At 41.5% G+C, this 14,823-nt stretch overlaps 2 protein-coding genes across 6 annotated transcripts; one reads left to right on the forward strand and one right to left on the reverse strand.

Annotated features, from left to right (window-relative positions):
- The first annotated feature begins 141 nt into the window (after positions 1-141).
- Positions 142-5,508, forward strand: LOC111852414 (C-type lectin domain family 4 member E-like). 3 transcript variants are annotated; one of them, XM_023828306.2, is made up of 7 exons: positions 142-233; positions 1,579-1,725; positions 2,536-2,652; positions 2,806-3,036; positions 3,132-3,295; positions 4,520-4,659; positions 5,001-5,508. In XM_023828306.2, the coding sequence occupies exons 2-7, from the start codon at positions 1,623-1,625 to the stop codon at positions 5,149-5,151; spliced, it is 906 nt and encodes a 301-aa protein (XP_023684074.1). In that variant the 5' UTR covers positions 142-233; positions 1,579-1,622; the 3' UTR covers positions 5,152-5,508. The 3 variants fall into 3 exon arrangements, with proteins under 3 accessions (XP_023684074.1, XP_023684077.1, XP_023684076.1); XM_023828309.2 differs by lacking the exon at positions 142-233 and adding an exon at positions 478-816 and having other exon boundaries at positions 1,533-1,725; XM_023828308.2 differs by lacking the exon at positions 142-233 and having other exon boundaries at positions 1,644-1,725; positions 2,015-2,652.
- Positions 5,509-6,310: 802 nt separating this feature from the next.
- ttc8 (tetratricopeptide repeat domain 8) lies at positions 6,311-14,823 on the reverse strand. Of its 3 annotated transcripts, XM_023828303.2 has the most exons (15): positions 14,585-14,823; positions 14,244-14,273; positions 13,281-13,398; positions 13,029-13,092; positions 12,678-12,837; positions 12,321-12,410; positions 12,102-12,146; positions 11,212-11,297; positions 11,037-11,124; positions 10,026-10,136; positions 9,798-9,937; positions 9,271-9,445; positions 8,337-8,459; positions 7,237-7,320; positions 6,311-6,994 (listed from the first exon to the last, which is right to left on the reverse strand). In XM_023828303.2, the coding sequence occupies exons 1-15, from the start codon at positions 14,696-14,698 to the stop codon at positions 6,878-6,880; spliced, it is 1,545 nt and encodes a 514-aa protein (XP_023684071.1). In that variant the 5' UTR covers positions 14,699-14,823; the 3' UTR covers positions 6,311-6,877. The 3 variants fall into 3 exon arrangements, with proteins under 3 accessions (XP_023684071.1, XP_072555369.1, XP_023684073.1); XM_072699268.1 differs by lacking the exon at positions 14,244-14,273 and having other exon boundaries at positions 13,281-13,394; positions 14,581-14,823; XM_023828305.2 differs by lacking the exon at positions 14,244-14,273 and having other exon boundaries at positions 13,281-13,394; positions 14,585-14,716.

Raw genomic sequence — 14,823 nt, forward strand, 5'->3', positions numbered from 1 at the left:
CACTGGGAACAGATATATATGCAAAACAAGCAGTATTTTATTATGCAATATGGCAAAGAATAATTCGTGTGTGCCTGATTGCCACATGAGCACTGTAGGCAGGTTGTTTGAAGCAATTTCGTCGTCTTGCTCATCTGTCAACATAAACTGGCAAAGAGGAAGCATCGGATATTACGAACTCCACAGGAAACGTGTACTGTTGACATGGCGTCAAAAGTTGTGATATTCAACAAGTGAGCTCTTGCGTTTCTGATAGCGTAAAATTGCAGTAATAGCAACTCCTAGTGGATCTTGATATTAATGCATCTGAACAGTAATGAACCTGCACTAAGCCTCCGATAGGCGGTGCAATAATTTCAAGGCGATATGTATACTTTCTCAAAAGTAATAACAGAAAGTGAAAATATTGTACTTGCTATGCTTTTATAACAATAAAAATATTATAAAAACGCATAGGAAAAATATAATTAAAAGGACAAGGTTCCACCATATTGCTCAGGCTGTACTACAGTGTCTATTCACGGGCGCGATCCCGCTACTGAGCGGCACGGGGGCTTTGACCTGCTCCGTTGCCGACCTGGGTCGGTTCACCCCTCCTTAGACGACCTGGTGGTCCCGGGCTCCCCCAGGAGCACCATATCAATACCGAACTTAGCGAGGACACCCGATCGCCATAGTCCGCTGCAGCCCAGAACCCCTGAGCTCAAGTGGTCCACCAGCCTCAGCCTCCCAGTAGCTTGGATTACAGGCGCACGCCACCGCGCCCGGCGATGCAATGATGGAGTTTCCAATAGATCAAGCATAAATACCGGTTCCGTAAGTCCAGGTTTCGGTTTCAAGTATGAGACTGCTTTCCTGTTTTAAGTGCCAATGGTTACGTTTGCTCTTCGTGATATGAATTAATTTCGGGATATTAATTAAAGCAGGTCGGAAAGTGAAATACAATGAACCACGTTTTATGAGTTCTGGCCATATGCATTTTGGTTAAAGTGTTTGACTTTTATTAATTCTAGTGTCAGTCTTAGCACATATTTACATTATTTATTTAGTTTGTGAATATTATCTATTACACCATACAGGTTTTTTTATATTATTATTCATTAATGTATTTTATCCAAATATTTAGTGTTAATCATGTTAATTGTTCATTGAAAAAATGTAGTTTTAACTTTGATTATGAAACTCTTTGCATAATTTTACTTAATTTTGGCTAGAACAGAAATGGCCTCTCTGGGTCTCTAAAATGCAACATGTAGTACATTTGTTAAGTAACAGAATAATGTTTGAAACACCTGGGAAAATATTTTACCAAAAAAAAATCATCATACGAGTAGAAAGTACCCTCCAAAATACGTAAAGGATCACATAATTCATTGCCAATTAGTGCTTCTGAGATTCATTTATTGGTATCTTGAGATAATTTAACAAAGTCTACAGGTTACATATTCTACAGATTCTGATTAACTGATTAATTGCGCAACTGAGAATGCACTCAATGCATCTGTCTGTCAAAATATTCCAAAAATAAACAGCAGGGGCCAAAGTCGACAACAGGAACTTTCCCCTCACTTCACATAGACTCACACAGAAGGAGGAAGCTGGAAGCTCTCTCACATGCGACTATGATGGTCTCCAAAGATGGAATGTACTCCATGCTGATTGGACAGAATGAGCTGGAGACAGACGCACAGAGTGCTGACTACAAACCCAACAGCCAGCGGGACTGTAAGACTCCTCAGCTTTAAATATCTGCCTGTAGTTGGGTTTCCTCTTCCAGCCACATGTTTACATTATGAATGAGCAAAGACATTAAAATGGCAGATACTCCTGTACCTAGTTACAAATTATATGTAAGGGTTAGCATTGATTAGAAGCTTTTGTTTTTATTTTATTTCATATTAATTTTGTGTGTATTGTTTCCTCTATTTCCTCTATCTACTGATAATACATATGTACTGTTAGTTCAATGTGATACTGCTTTCATAGTTTTCATAGTTGCTGTGCGTGTTTTCAGAAAATGGACTTTGAGTCCACCCAGTGTTGTTTTAGGAAAAGAACAGTGAGACTCGATGCCTGCACAAGATAAGTAATGTTTGAGCCGAGGAAAAAATAGCAAAATGAAAGCATTTATACTCTGTTTATTTTGATGATTATTATTGTTCAGTTACCATCTGTTAAAATTCTTGTCAGAATGGAAATTCTGGTGAAATGACATTGTTGTTGGTAAACTTTGTTCAACAAAAGTATCAGTCTGTATAAATAGACCAGTGAATGTAAAGTTCAGTTTAGTTGTTTCAAAAGTATCCTTTTTACAGATAACTTAGGGAATTCGTTATGTCACTGCTGGGATGTTTGAGTTTAAAAAGTAGAGTGGGAAAAGTGAATGAAATCATCTTAAAGTGAAGTTTAAGGAGATTAAATTAGACCTTAATCAACAAATTTAACACATTCACAGCAACAACAAATGACTAAAATTTTTTGGTCAGTCTATATATATAATGGCTGAATTCCTTTACAATGATTTCTGTTTTCTAGTGCCCCTGTTTACAGTGCGAGATGGACCTAGAGTTCAGCCCTACAAACTGGCTACAGCAGGTCTGGGGTTGTTATGTACTGGCCTGCTGATTGTCATCATAGCCCTATGTATTCACTGTAAGTATTGTTTCACTAAAACGGAAACAGAAATCGCCATGATGCCATTTATGAAAATGTGCCTCCTTTTGGTTGTGCATCATTAATTATGATTTCCAGTGGTGCTCATGTGTCAGTGGTTAACTGCAATGTCCCCCATCCCGATCGCTGCAGTTCAGAATTCATACCGGCCCCGCAGTGAACTGGACAGCATAGCCAGCAACCACAGTACTGTGACCAAAGCTTTGGAGCAGCTGCAAGGAGAGTACCAAGAAGCCCTGGATGCCAGGCACAGAGTAGAAGCGCAGTTTGGGCTGCAGCGCTCTGAGCAAGAGCAGCTCCAGAAGAAGATCGAGTCTCTGCTTGTGGAGAAGAAAGATCTGCAGTCCATCATCAGCATGCACGGTGATTCTGCTGAAACGTGTCAAAGTCCGCAGAGATCTTATGGACCATTGCGATGGTTCATTTATTCCCTCTATCACTCTTTACTGCCGCTGCAGAAAATAGTTGCGGAAAGTGCTTGCCAGGATGGACACTGTTCAAGTCAAAGTGTTACTATTTCTCTTACGATGATTCGAAACCGAAAAAGTCCTGGAGTGGAAGCCGCGAGGACTGCATCACCCAAGGAGCCGACCTGGCAGTGGTAGACAGTGAGGAGAAGCAGGTAAAACCAGTGTTGTGTGGCAAATGGACAAATGCCACTACTGATAGCAACAGTACACTTACTGCTACTAATATTAGCATATGTACGTACATAGCTGAAATATTCACTAATAGTACATTGCTGCCTTGGAAAGGGTTCAACATAGGGCTACAGAAATGATTCCTGGTCTTAGAGGAATGTCTTATGAGAAGAGGTTAGCTGAGCTGAATCTGTTCAGCCTCGAGCAAAGGAGACTAAGGGGGGACATGATCCACATATATAAGATTCTAACAGGTCTGAATGCTGTTTCAATATTAGTTTAAATACTAGAACTCGTGGCCATAGGTGGAAATTAACGGGAGAACATTTTAAAATGGATTTGAGAAAGCACTTCTTTGCACAGCGTGTAGTTAGAGTATGGAATAGTCTTCCTGTTAGTGTAGTGCAAGCTAAAACCCTGGATTCCTTTAATTCAAAGCTAGATAAGATGTTAACAATCTGAGCAATTGGTTGAATTCTCCACAAACAAGCTTGATGGGCCGAATGACCTCCTCTCATTTGTAAATTTCTTATGTTCTTAATATTTTACATGCGTATTTACAGTTTGTTGTGCTGACAATATATTTATATCCTAAGAAAAAAGTGGATACATAAAATCTGTTCATAAAAAAATAAGAATGAGAAATTAACTAGATACCTCAAAACGTATAACATACATATTCAGTATAACAGTGCTTTAATGGGTATTGTGTGTATTGGGACATGGGGAGGCAATTAGGGGGAACAAGTTTCAATAATTTAAATACAAATAATGTATTTAAATGGAAAGCTAGAGAATCTGTCAAACACTAACAAACTATCCTACATACAACAGGCACTCTCTTCTTGCCTCAAATCAATCCTGCTGCCCCAATGTAACCTTTACAGAGTAACTAAGCCAATCCAAGCCAGTTGAGGTTCAATAACTGAGGCATCTATGTGCGTGGGGATTGTAGGCAATCGTCATGGTAACCCATGAACACCCAAACCTTATGCATTCCCCTACATCACACCAGCTGACTGAATCCTAATTGGCTGAGCTCATTAAACCTGTTTTTATCATCAGGTGGGGAGACCTTCACACTCTTCTGTCTCAGTTCTTTTTCACCCAGATTTTGTTTTCTTTCATTGCACGATACAAAATTCAAAGATCAACTGCACAACGACCCACTGAAACGCCACATAACCTTATGTCTCAACATCCAGCTGTTTCTCATGAGATCCATCACTTCCATGGGCCTGGGAAGGATGTACAGCTGGCACCTCACAGGATTTTGGTTGGGACTAAGAGATGTCCATGTAGAAGGTACCTGGAAGTGGCTGAATGGAACGGAGCTGACTGTGGGGTAGGTGTTCACCCAACACATCCAAGCACTATGCACCACTGCAACTGACTTTGAGGCTGAAATTCATGTCATTCGCATTAAGGCCACATGAAGCATTGTTCCCCAATCCATTCCACGGGGACCCACAGACAGTCCATGTTTTTGCTCCGTACTGGGAGCTGGGAGGGAGCAAAAATGTGGACCGGCTGTGGGTCCCCGAGGACCAGATTGGGGAAACATTGACATAAAGTAAGCAATCCTTGGTAATCACCCCCAAAATCTGCTGAGCAACTCAAGTCAAACATCTGACTAGCTAATCAGTTCATTCTAGTGAAATCCTTCCGTTTACATCTGATTTAAAGGTACTGGATGGATGGGGAACCCAATGATACATATTCAGAGGAGGACTGTGCCGCCATTTATCCAAAATCTGACCTCCTCAAGTCGTGGAATGATGCTCCTTGTAACTACCTCCTGAACTGGATATGCGAGTCAGAGATGCCGAATCCCTAGGCATCACTCCAGCGTCTGTCTATCACTCCAGCGTCTGTCTATGGCTGGACGGCAGTGGCGGACAAATGGGATTGGGCAAAGGATTAAGCTCCTAAATGAGGTGTGACTGTTGTATGCTGTTAATGGGTGAATCTCCATTAACCAAAAATAATGGATTTACCATGACACAGCATGAGGATACCATGAATTTAACTGTGCCACGTGCTGTTAATTTGGATGAGGTATTTCTAAGAAACATTGCTAAGAAAAATGAATGATTCGTATTACTCATTATTTTGTTGTATGACGTAAAAAACAGTTTTCATGTGGAAAAGCACCATAAACTGAGAGCAGAGTATTGTCTGTATCAATGTGTATCTGTGGCAAAAAATATAAAGCATTACAGGAGAAACTTCACCATTCACTCACCTTGATTTTCTCTAAATGGTGTCACCCACAAAGGTCAAAGGTCATGGTATGACTCCCATAATTGGCATCGCTAGCACCAGAGACCTTCAAGACCTGTAAAAGGATCCCGAATCAATACTGCGCTTGAAGGCGGTCATGCCCGTGTGGGCTTCCAGACACACTCCTCCAGGTCAAAATGAGTGGTGACAAATCAGAGAAGACAACTTAAGTGAAAGCGGGGCAGCTATCAACTGACTGGGTCTGAGAGTGTCACTGTGACCAGACCGAACATGTCTGTTTGTAACCACTTAATCCGAAAATGGGTACCACTGAATCGCCTCGGTCTATTGACGGATCCATAAAGATAAAAAATACGTAAGAAAATTTAATGAATAAGCATGCAAAAATGTATTTCATTATTTGACCAGGTGTACTTCTCATTTTCTGCAGTATAAAATGGTTACTGTACCCTATTGTGGACTGAAAACCACAAGGATGAAATGGACTCATTGTAATTACGATCAATTGTCCCAGCCAACACTACCGCGGTGTACCATTATGAAAGAGGGCTATAAAACCAGGACCTCACCTACGCTAGCTATCCAAAGAAATCATTACTAAGTAATGTAACATCGCTTCATAGTGCACTATACATTTTTAACAATCTGAACAAGTAATTCAAGCTTCCATTTAAGTCATTTAAGATTTTACTAATGTATATTTTTAACTGAATGGCTATTCAATTTAATATAGCAACACAGTAACACCAAAGTTCTGTTTAAATACTCAGTTTAATATATAACTGCGAAATAACAAATCTGATGAGGACAATGAATGAAAATATTAAAAAATACATTGTTTTATACTAGAAAAAGACAGGATAGCAATTAACATTCACCTAGTATCATAAATATATCAATAAATAAATTTGAAATCTACATTTAACAAAGGATAATTGACATTTTTACATTCTTATTTGCCACAATGATTTCCAACTTAGATGCTGCCCTCTAAAATAAGACTTTTCTACTGCAAGTTGATACCTTAACAGGACCTGTAATTTTATCTGACATATTGATAAGTTCACCCAGCTAAAGGTCAGGCAGTTCAGCTTTCTGTGATGTCACATGACCACTTGATATGTTATTGCATCATCCGGCCAATCAGCGGATGCATTTTTATCCATGACAACAGCCATACATAAACTGGCTTTCTGGAGGTTCACTGGTCTTCTTTGGTTTGTAACAGGCTGTTCCTAGACTGAAATGTCTGTAGACCACAATGTATTGGGGATGTCCGATCAGCCCTCTGACTGGGCTGTTTTGAGAAGTCCATGTCTTCACAGTTCAGCAAAATGCTGCCTCAGGCTTTTCAAAATCTTCTGAGTGTCCATATGTTCTGGGAAGGCGTCCTCGGACTTCTGGGCTGCCAAGTAGCTGCTCTGAAGGTCTCCCATCTGCAAATGTAAGGACAGCGATCCACAACGGAATTAAAACACAAGAAGTTCCCCCCATCTCCTATCCATTTATCAGTAATTACGGCCCTTCCCTCCTAAATATAACACGTTCCAGGACATAATTTCACGGTCGTGCAAACCGGAGGCACTGAAGCAGACGCGCCTGTAAGAGAAGCGCTATCTCGCTCCGAGCACCACCTGAAATGAAAGGATTACGCATTCGAATGAGGTCGTGCTGTTACCTTGTCCGACAGAGTGGAGAGGTTAAAGTGGGGCTCGTACATATGAGGAGCCAGTGAAGAAGCGGTTTGCAGGAAAGCTTTAGCCTGCAAGGAAGTAAAATGGAACAAAGGAAAAAAAATATGAAGGTACATGGAACAACGGGAATGAGCATTAAACATTTATATACATTTAGCAGCTACAAGCTCGTACGTCGAGCAACCCGACAGCTGTACTGATTAAAGAGTGCGGCGTAAAGTATAAGAACATTTTTCAGAAGCATTTTTTGAACAGTGGAAATTGCCATTTCAAAAACACCAGAAAAGAGTGTCTGTGTTTGTCACAATAAGAGGAATATAGACAACAAACACAAATACAGAAATTATGATATAAAGATCACAATTACAGAAAAGATAACATTAGAGGCTATACACACACACACACACACACACACCTCTGTAAAAATTAAGAGACCACTCTATATCTTTTTAATAATCTGCACTTTTAAATCCTGGTTTAATCTGGTTCTGCTGGCAGAAGGTTACACTGCAGGGGAAGCTGCTTCCAGGCTCAAAGTTTCTAAGGCAGCAGCAGCCAAGAACAAAGTGAAGCAGGAGACACTGGCAATGACCAAAAGCCAAACAGGTGGAGGACAGAGGCAACTTTCTTATGCCAGAGATGACCGTCAACTTATGTCAAAAATCAGAGGATGACCTCAAGTGGTCTTCAAAAAGAATGGGAGACATTATGTGGTGTGACGTGCACTGCTAGGGTCATTCATAACAGGCTGCTACTACATGACTGAAGACCCATAAAGCAAAGCATATACCTATAAATTGAGAAATGAGTGGAACTGCAAATTTTGCTGTGGTCGCATAATTTTTTCCAGAGTGGTGTGTGTATATTATATATCTGTGTGTGTGTGTGTGTGTGTGTGTGTGTGTGTGTGTGTGTGTGTCTATATATATATATATATATATATATATATATATATATATATTACTCACTCGTTCTCTCTCTCCCTCTCCCTCTCTCTCTCTCTCACACACACACACACACACAATATATTTATATTTATTATAGCCTGTATAGAGCCTCCATATGAGACTTCCAAGCTGTGCACCTGCTCAGTGCGCCCCTTCCGAAACTCCAGGACCGCCAGGTTGTTGTAGGCCTCAGCGTGGTTGTTATTGCTGGCCAAAGCTAATTTGCAGCACTGGTACGCTAACGCCAAGTCTCCAATTCCCTGTGGATGAAACGGACGGCAGCCATGAGTGAACAGGGGGCTGCAGTGCCGACGTGCGCTTTTCCGCTGCCCAGACACCCTCAGGAGCTCCTGCTGCTGCTTATAATGAAATTCTGGCTCATTAATTGGTCTCAAATATCCAATAAAGCTCAGGCTGCCCTGATCACCAAATATCTGCCTCTCGAATCTTACTTTGAGTTTTTGAAGAAATTCATCTGCATTAAAACTACTTTTACTCCACCATTACTGTGACTACAGGCTATGGAGTTAAGAAGATGCAGGCTGTATCTAAACCGCTGTTGTACCATGGGAAAAGGTGCACAGTCCGGAACTAAGAATCCAATTTTAGACAGAAAATTTATAGAAAGCTAAGTTTGAATAAGGGTTTCCCTAAATAAATACATGGATGAGAAGATGAAAACCACTGTGGGAGAAGGCAAACTAATTTAAATAATTTAAATATTTGATTAAATATTTTTAAACCTTATTTTAAGCCATCCTCAAACTGAAGGCAGGAGCGATAGCAGACAATGCTGGTTTAGCTTGCCTCGGCAGAAAGTTTCAAACCGTGCGCCTGATAGGTCATTCAGTAATCTTTGACCTTTGACCCTGGAAACAACATGTCAGAGTGAAAATTCTCAGTGAAGAGCTGAGATCGTGGGATGGGGCCACCATAGTTAAAGAAACTAATTGGTTTAAATCAACTGTGGAGTTCTATAGCCTGAAGATAAAGAGAAAAAATCTCATATTCTGAGTAACAGACACAGGTTGAGCCTAATTAATTTATATCGTTGGTTAAAATCCAACCCACCAAGGCCACGTGGCTCAGGTTGTACCAGACGTCAGCCAGCTCGTCGTCATCGGCCACTAGAGAGAGCGCCCTCTCGAAGCAGGGCAGCGCCATGTCGTACTGCTGGGCGTAGAAGCAGCAGAGGCCCAGGTTGTTGTACAACTGGCAGTTATACACCCCCACCTGCAGGAGGCGCCTGGCACCGGGGGGGGGGGGGGGTAAGGGACGGAGAACAAGAGTGAGATGGAGAACAACAGTGACAATGATAGAACAGGACAATGAACAAGAAAGAACAAGAGAGAGCGGAAGCAAAAGAGAGGGGGAGAGAGTCTGTAATGAAACCGTCTGGGGGGGGGGGGGGGGACATGGTACATTTTCTTGTTCCTTAGCTCCTCTCCCTCCTTGGCTGATGGCTTCCAAAGAGCCTCAGAGCTGCACCAGCCCAGAGCACCTCCTGATTCCTACCCTCCCCTTTCATCAAAGAACCCAAATCATTGGGGCGTGAACACAGAGCGGTTTCTCCCCGCGTGCAGATGGGGGGGGGCTACCTGTAAAAGCGCATGGCGATCTCAGGCTGGTCCGTGTAGAAGTGATTGCTGCCGATGCAGGCGATGGCCTCCATGTGTGTGTTGTCCTGTTTCAGGACCTCCTTGTAGTACTCTGTGGCTGAGGTCATGTTATTCATCTCCTGGTCAAATGATGAAGGAAAGGAAAGAAGCGTAAGCTAATGAAACGAGGGCAAAGAATGGCGGCATCGGAGTCGCGGGGACACCTGCCTCATGGATGCGAGCGATGCCCGTCAGAAGAGTGACCTCCCCAGGAAAGTGGTCCAGACCTTGTTTGAAGAGCGTCAGAGCAGTTATGGGCTGGTCCAGACGCTGGTAGACCTGTTTAACAGCAACAAAAATGGACACCGACCGGGAAGCTAATCAATCAAGTTTTTCACAGAAATCCACATGCAATACAAACTACATTTAAACAGCAATGCCAATGTCAGACTGCTTCAGGTAGATACTAGAATACATCTATGGCTCATCTCATGGTAAAAACTAGGTTCAGCCAATAGCTATCCGTAAGGAGACAGGAATCAGATAAAAATTGATATATTATAAATAATTTAACATATGAATGAATGAATAAATATAAAGATATCAAGCAAAACTGAAGAGATAAAAAACAGAATGTTGAAAAATAAAACAACACACACATTAAGCTTAATACTAAGCTTAATACTAGGCATGCATAAAATGTAATTGTGATAAAAATTCGAATACCCTTCCTGGTGACAGTTTGCAATGTAGTATCAGAAAAAAATCGTTGTCTAACAGCATGACAGAAAGAATAGTGTAACAAAATATACGGTTTCAACAGTCTAATGAAATGTACTTTGACATGGCGGTGCCTCCTCAGTCCAAACTGTGTGAGTAAGTCTTGTGTGACCAACATGACATCTGGTGAATCCACGTGTTCATGTCTTATTTTAAATGAAAACACCAGGTTTCTGCTGGTATCTGGATTGATTTCATGCTGTGTGCTATTTCGGCATTCATCCCATTATGCTTTCTTTGCAAATGCTTATTATGTGTGCATTCGGTATAGATCTGAGGTCTGAGTGTGGCATCTGCTCATTTCCCCTCGTTGAAGTAGGAGCCTCTTTCACTATCTGCCTGCCTGTTGACTGACAAGCCACTGTGGCCAAGATCCCGACATTGCTGGACGCAGAAGCAACACAGCTGCAATGCAAACATGTCAGCAAAATCTGCGCATACACAGGCGTGGGCTGTTACCTTGGCCAGGTAGAGGTAAGTATCAACTACTTCCTGGTTTGCCAGGGCGGACCTAAATTGCTTTTCTGCTTCACGGTGTAAACCCAGTCTGTGGAGGCAGATCATATTTGGCGTTTAGGAGCGGCAGGGCGACCGTAAGCCACCGGGACGGTCCTGAGTGTCAGCAACACCCTACCTGTAGTAACATTTTCCCAGTTGGACCTTCCACCACCAGTCCTTAAACTGAGCATGCTCAGTAGCCAGAGCAGCTAGATCTAAAGACTGAAGCACAAGCAAAAAAAATGCTTATTAACACATAAAAAAAATCAACCTTTTTATAGCTACTACATTATTCAAGGTGCAGGAAGCTAAACTAATTTATACCTGTTCTGTGCACAAATAGTAAAACCTCTTTCTGAAGAAATAATGTGCATTTCTGCTAATTTATTAAGCAAAGTTCCTAGTCAAGGCTATGTGTGTAGCCTGGTTGCTGAATATGAACATAATGGATCAGTGAGATGGGCAGAGTGTGGTGAGCCAGGCTCTGCCAGCAGAACAACAGATGCTTGTCCCCCGCATTGTTAATTATCCCAGTCTCCGACATGCGGGGATGGTGTGGTCCTCGGCAGGGGCCCTAACAACCCCAAAAAAACGGCTCCTTTCCCGAGGAGAGTCTAGCTGGGATAACAGTGTGGGATTCAGTCTGATTCATATGGTTGGATAGCATGACAAGGCATTCTAAAAAGTCCCAAGAAACCACATCGTGACATTTTTGGAAGCCTTTTTTTTCATAGCACAGCCTAAAGCAAGGTACAATCCATCTAGCAAATGCTTTAATGCCACAAAATAGTGCACGGGGGAAACTTCATGGATTATGCATTTCCTGGACTTTCTTAGTGACAGAAATGTTGGCAATGTGAGCCCGCATTTGGGAGTACCCAACAAAAGTCAGACACCAAGACCGAGGCACCAGCTGAACTAACAGCTGCGTTATTTTCAGCATGAAAATATCATTTACGAAAATACGGCTAAAATGTAAGGTTCAGACAGTTCAATAGGGTGGTTTTTGATCAGTTCACTACTTACGGTTTTAATGTCATTCTCGTGATGGAAGATATACTCAAACAAGGTCTGCAATAAAAGACGACAATTTCTTGCTAGGAAACAACCAAAAATGATTGTGAGGTCTCACAAAGATTCCAGAAAAGAAACTTAAGCTCCGAGCATAGACAGCATTTTTTTTAAACAAAGACTGACAACTGCATCCGGAGATAAAATTCTGCAAACTTTTGTGCCCGTGCGTACCTTAGATAAATTGGGCGCCTTGGCGTACTTTGCCAAATTCAGTCTGGACAGGTTTATAAATGGCCCATCCGGATTGGTCAGCATGGACGCCTGGGAATACACAAGAGTGAGGATGAGGGGATTATAAACACCAACAGACTACCAGGAAGTCTGGATTAAATGTAAGGAGTGCTCATGGTATAAAATTTGAGCTTTCCTTTTCTAACTTCTTATAAAAAGAAGGATAATTACTTTTGAAAAGAATTTACGCAGCTCATGAGACAATGTGATTTTTCCACACACGCCTTGGCCTATATCTTGGCCTATGTCTGCTACCGCCTCTGGTGCAACAGCACGGATGTAGGAGGGCCAGCATACCGTTCCCAGGCGGATGAAGCGCCCGGTGGCGCCTGTGACCGGCCGGGCTGTCTGGGAGGTGCGGGGGGTTCTGATGGCCTGCTCCATGGTCCCCGGTCGACCAGACTGCGTGGTGGGGCGCACGAATCCCGTGATGGGACGTCCGGACTGGGTCATGGGTCTATAGCAGCAGGACAAAGTCAAATTGCAAAGAAAGTGCAAAGAAAGACATTATTCCCTTACACAGTGCTGAATGTTGCAGAAAACATCAAAGTACCTTTATGACGTTAATAAAAGGTGAATTAAAATGTCATACGATGTGATAAATTATTTTGGGGATTGGCTGCACACTAAGCAGTAAGGTACACCCACCTGACAGCAGGGGACGGTCCACCTCCCTGGCTTGTCCCTGGCACTCTCAGGGAGGTCCCGGGGCCTAAAAAATGGGCCAACACAACACTGCATTAACAACACTGCATTAACAACACTGCATTAACAACAAATCACACGGTACACTACTACTCACTAAAAAAAAAAATCCAGGGTAAAATCTTAACCAGAGAAACTGCAGTCTTCCTCAATCTTACACTGCCCTATGGTTTTGCAGAAGAACACTGCACTTACGAGCGACCTGGGCGATGGAGCTCTCATCCAGCATCTCAGCGATGCCCTCCTGGTCCACCTCCACCTCGTCGACGTACACCATCTCTGTGAGCGCGCGGGTCTTCAGGCTCCAGGCTGCCTGTACAAGGTGATCGTGCATTCAGCTTAACTGCTACACCGTCACACAACAAGATACAGCAGCCTTGCCCTGCCTATGTTCTCAAGTATGTTTGTAAAACAGATGAAGGTCAAGCAAACGATGGGGCTTTGTCAGCTATTACCGAAATTCTGAAATACTGAAAAGCTTATTAATTATTATTTCGTTTGAGTACCTTTGCAAGACATAACTGGGCAACCTGGAAATAATGACTACGATTAGTTTTATGTGGAACTAATTTTTGTTTTTTATAAATATATTGTTCCTATACAAACACTAAAAGTTTAAAAAGGAAAATGATTTGAAAATATGTAGGTCATCATTTAGATGGCTGCTTTAGTAACAATATAATTATTTCATAATCCTCCTCAACTCAGGAAACTAAGACCAGATTTCATGTATTGGATACACTCCAATCTAATCTGTAAATACGGTAAACATGGCTATTTCAATAACAACATTATTATGATTCCTAATAAATGCTGTTAAAATATTTTATTTAATAATTTAACTGACTAATCACCTGATCGGTTAGAAACAGAATTATCAATGTGGAGACACTATTTCACAAACAATGTCATTTAGAAAAATATATCATATAAACAAAAATCATATTTCAAAGTAAATACAGAAATGTTCGCCGATTACTATATTTCGAACCATTTATTTATTAATCCATTTATTTATTACTAGGTACAATTACCGTATAACATGCGACAAGGAAAAAAAATTAAACAGAAAGGTGACAGTTATTTTTGGAAAGTTATAAACTTAACGCATTGTTAAAAAGCAACATGCTTAAAAATAAAGACAGACAAAAGTGTTACCTCAGAAAGAAAGGACGCAGTATCAGCATCCTGAATGAGAGCGTGAAATATAGTGAACAATCAGGAATGGAAAGGAAACTGACTGAAATTAAATGAATGCGCACCTCTGGGATGAAAAATAAAACTAAAGTAAATAGGCAAAATGAAGCAAAGTTTCATGAGCAAGCCAGTTTAGTCAGCAGGCATATAACATGCAAATAAGTTAAACATATACGTCGAGATGACACGCATAATTTAGATTAATTACGGATCATTTTGAGCTACACTTATATACATTTCTTCGTTGTCTTAAATAGCAGGATTACACGAATCCTGTGGTTGCTCGCGAGTTTGCAACTTGCCTGATCGTATGGGCTGTCCTTAAGTATTTTAGTGCAGATGTCCGAACAGCGTTGGAATTTACGTCTCCTAAAATAACTCCATGCAAGAAAAAGGGGATCCATGGTTATCTCCATTTTATTTAGAAAGTGATTTTCGTTATGTTAATGTTTCTGTAGAGATTAGGTGCTAATTCTAGCAGAGGGTGTTTAGCTAGCTATAAACAGCCCTCTGCAGGAGAGATAGCGTCCTGTCACTCCCA

Source organism: Paramormyrops kingsleyae, chromosome 14 (genome assembly GCF_048594095.1).
Source record: "Paramormyrops kingsleyae isolate MSU_618 chromosome 14, PKINGS_0.4, whole genome shotgun sequence".
NCBI lineage: Eukaryota > Metazoa > Chordata > Actinopteri > Osteoglossiformes > Mormyridae > Paramormyrops > Paramormyrops kingsleyae.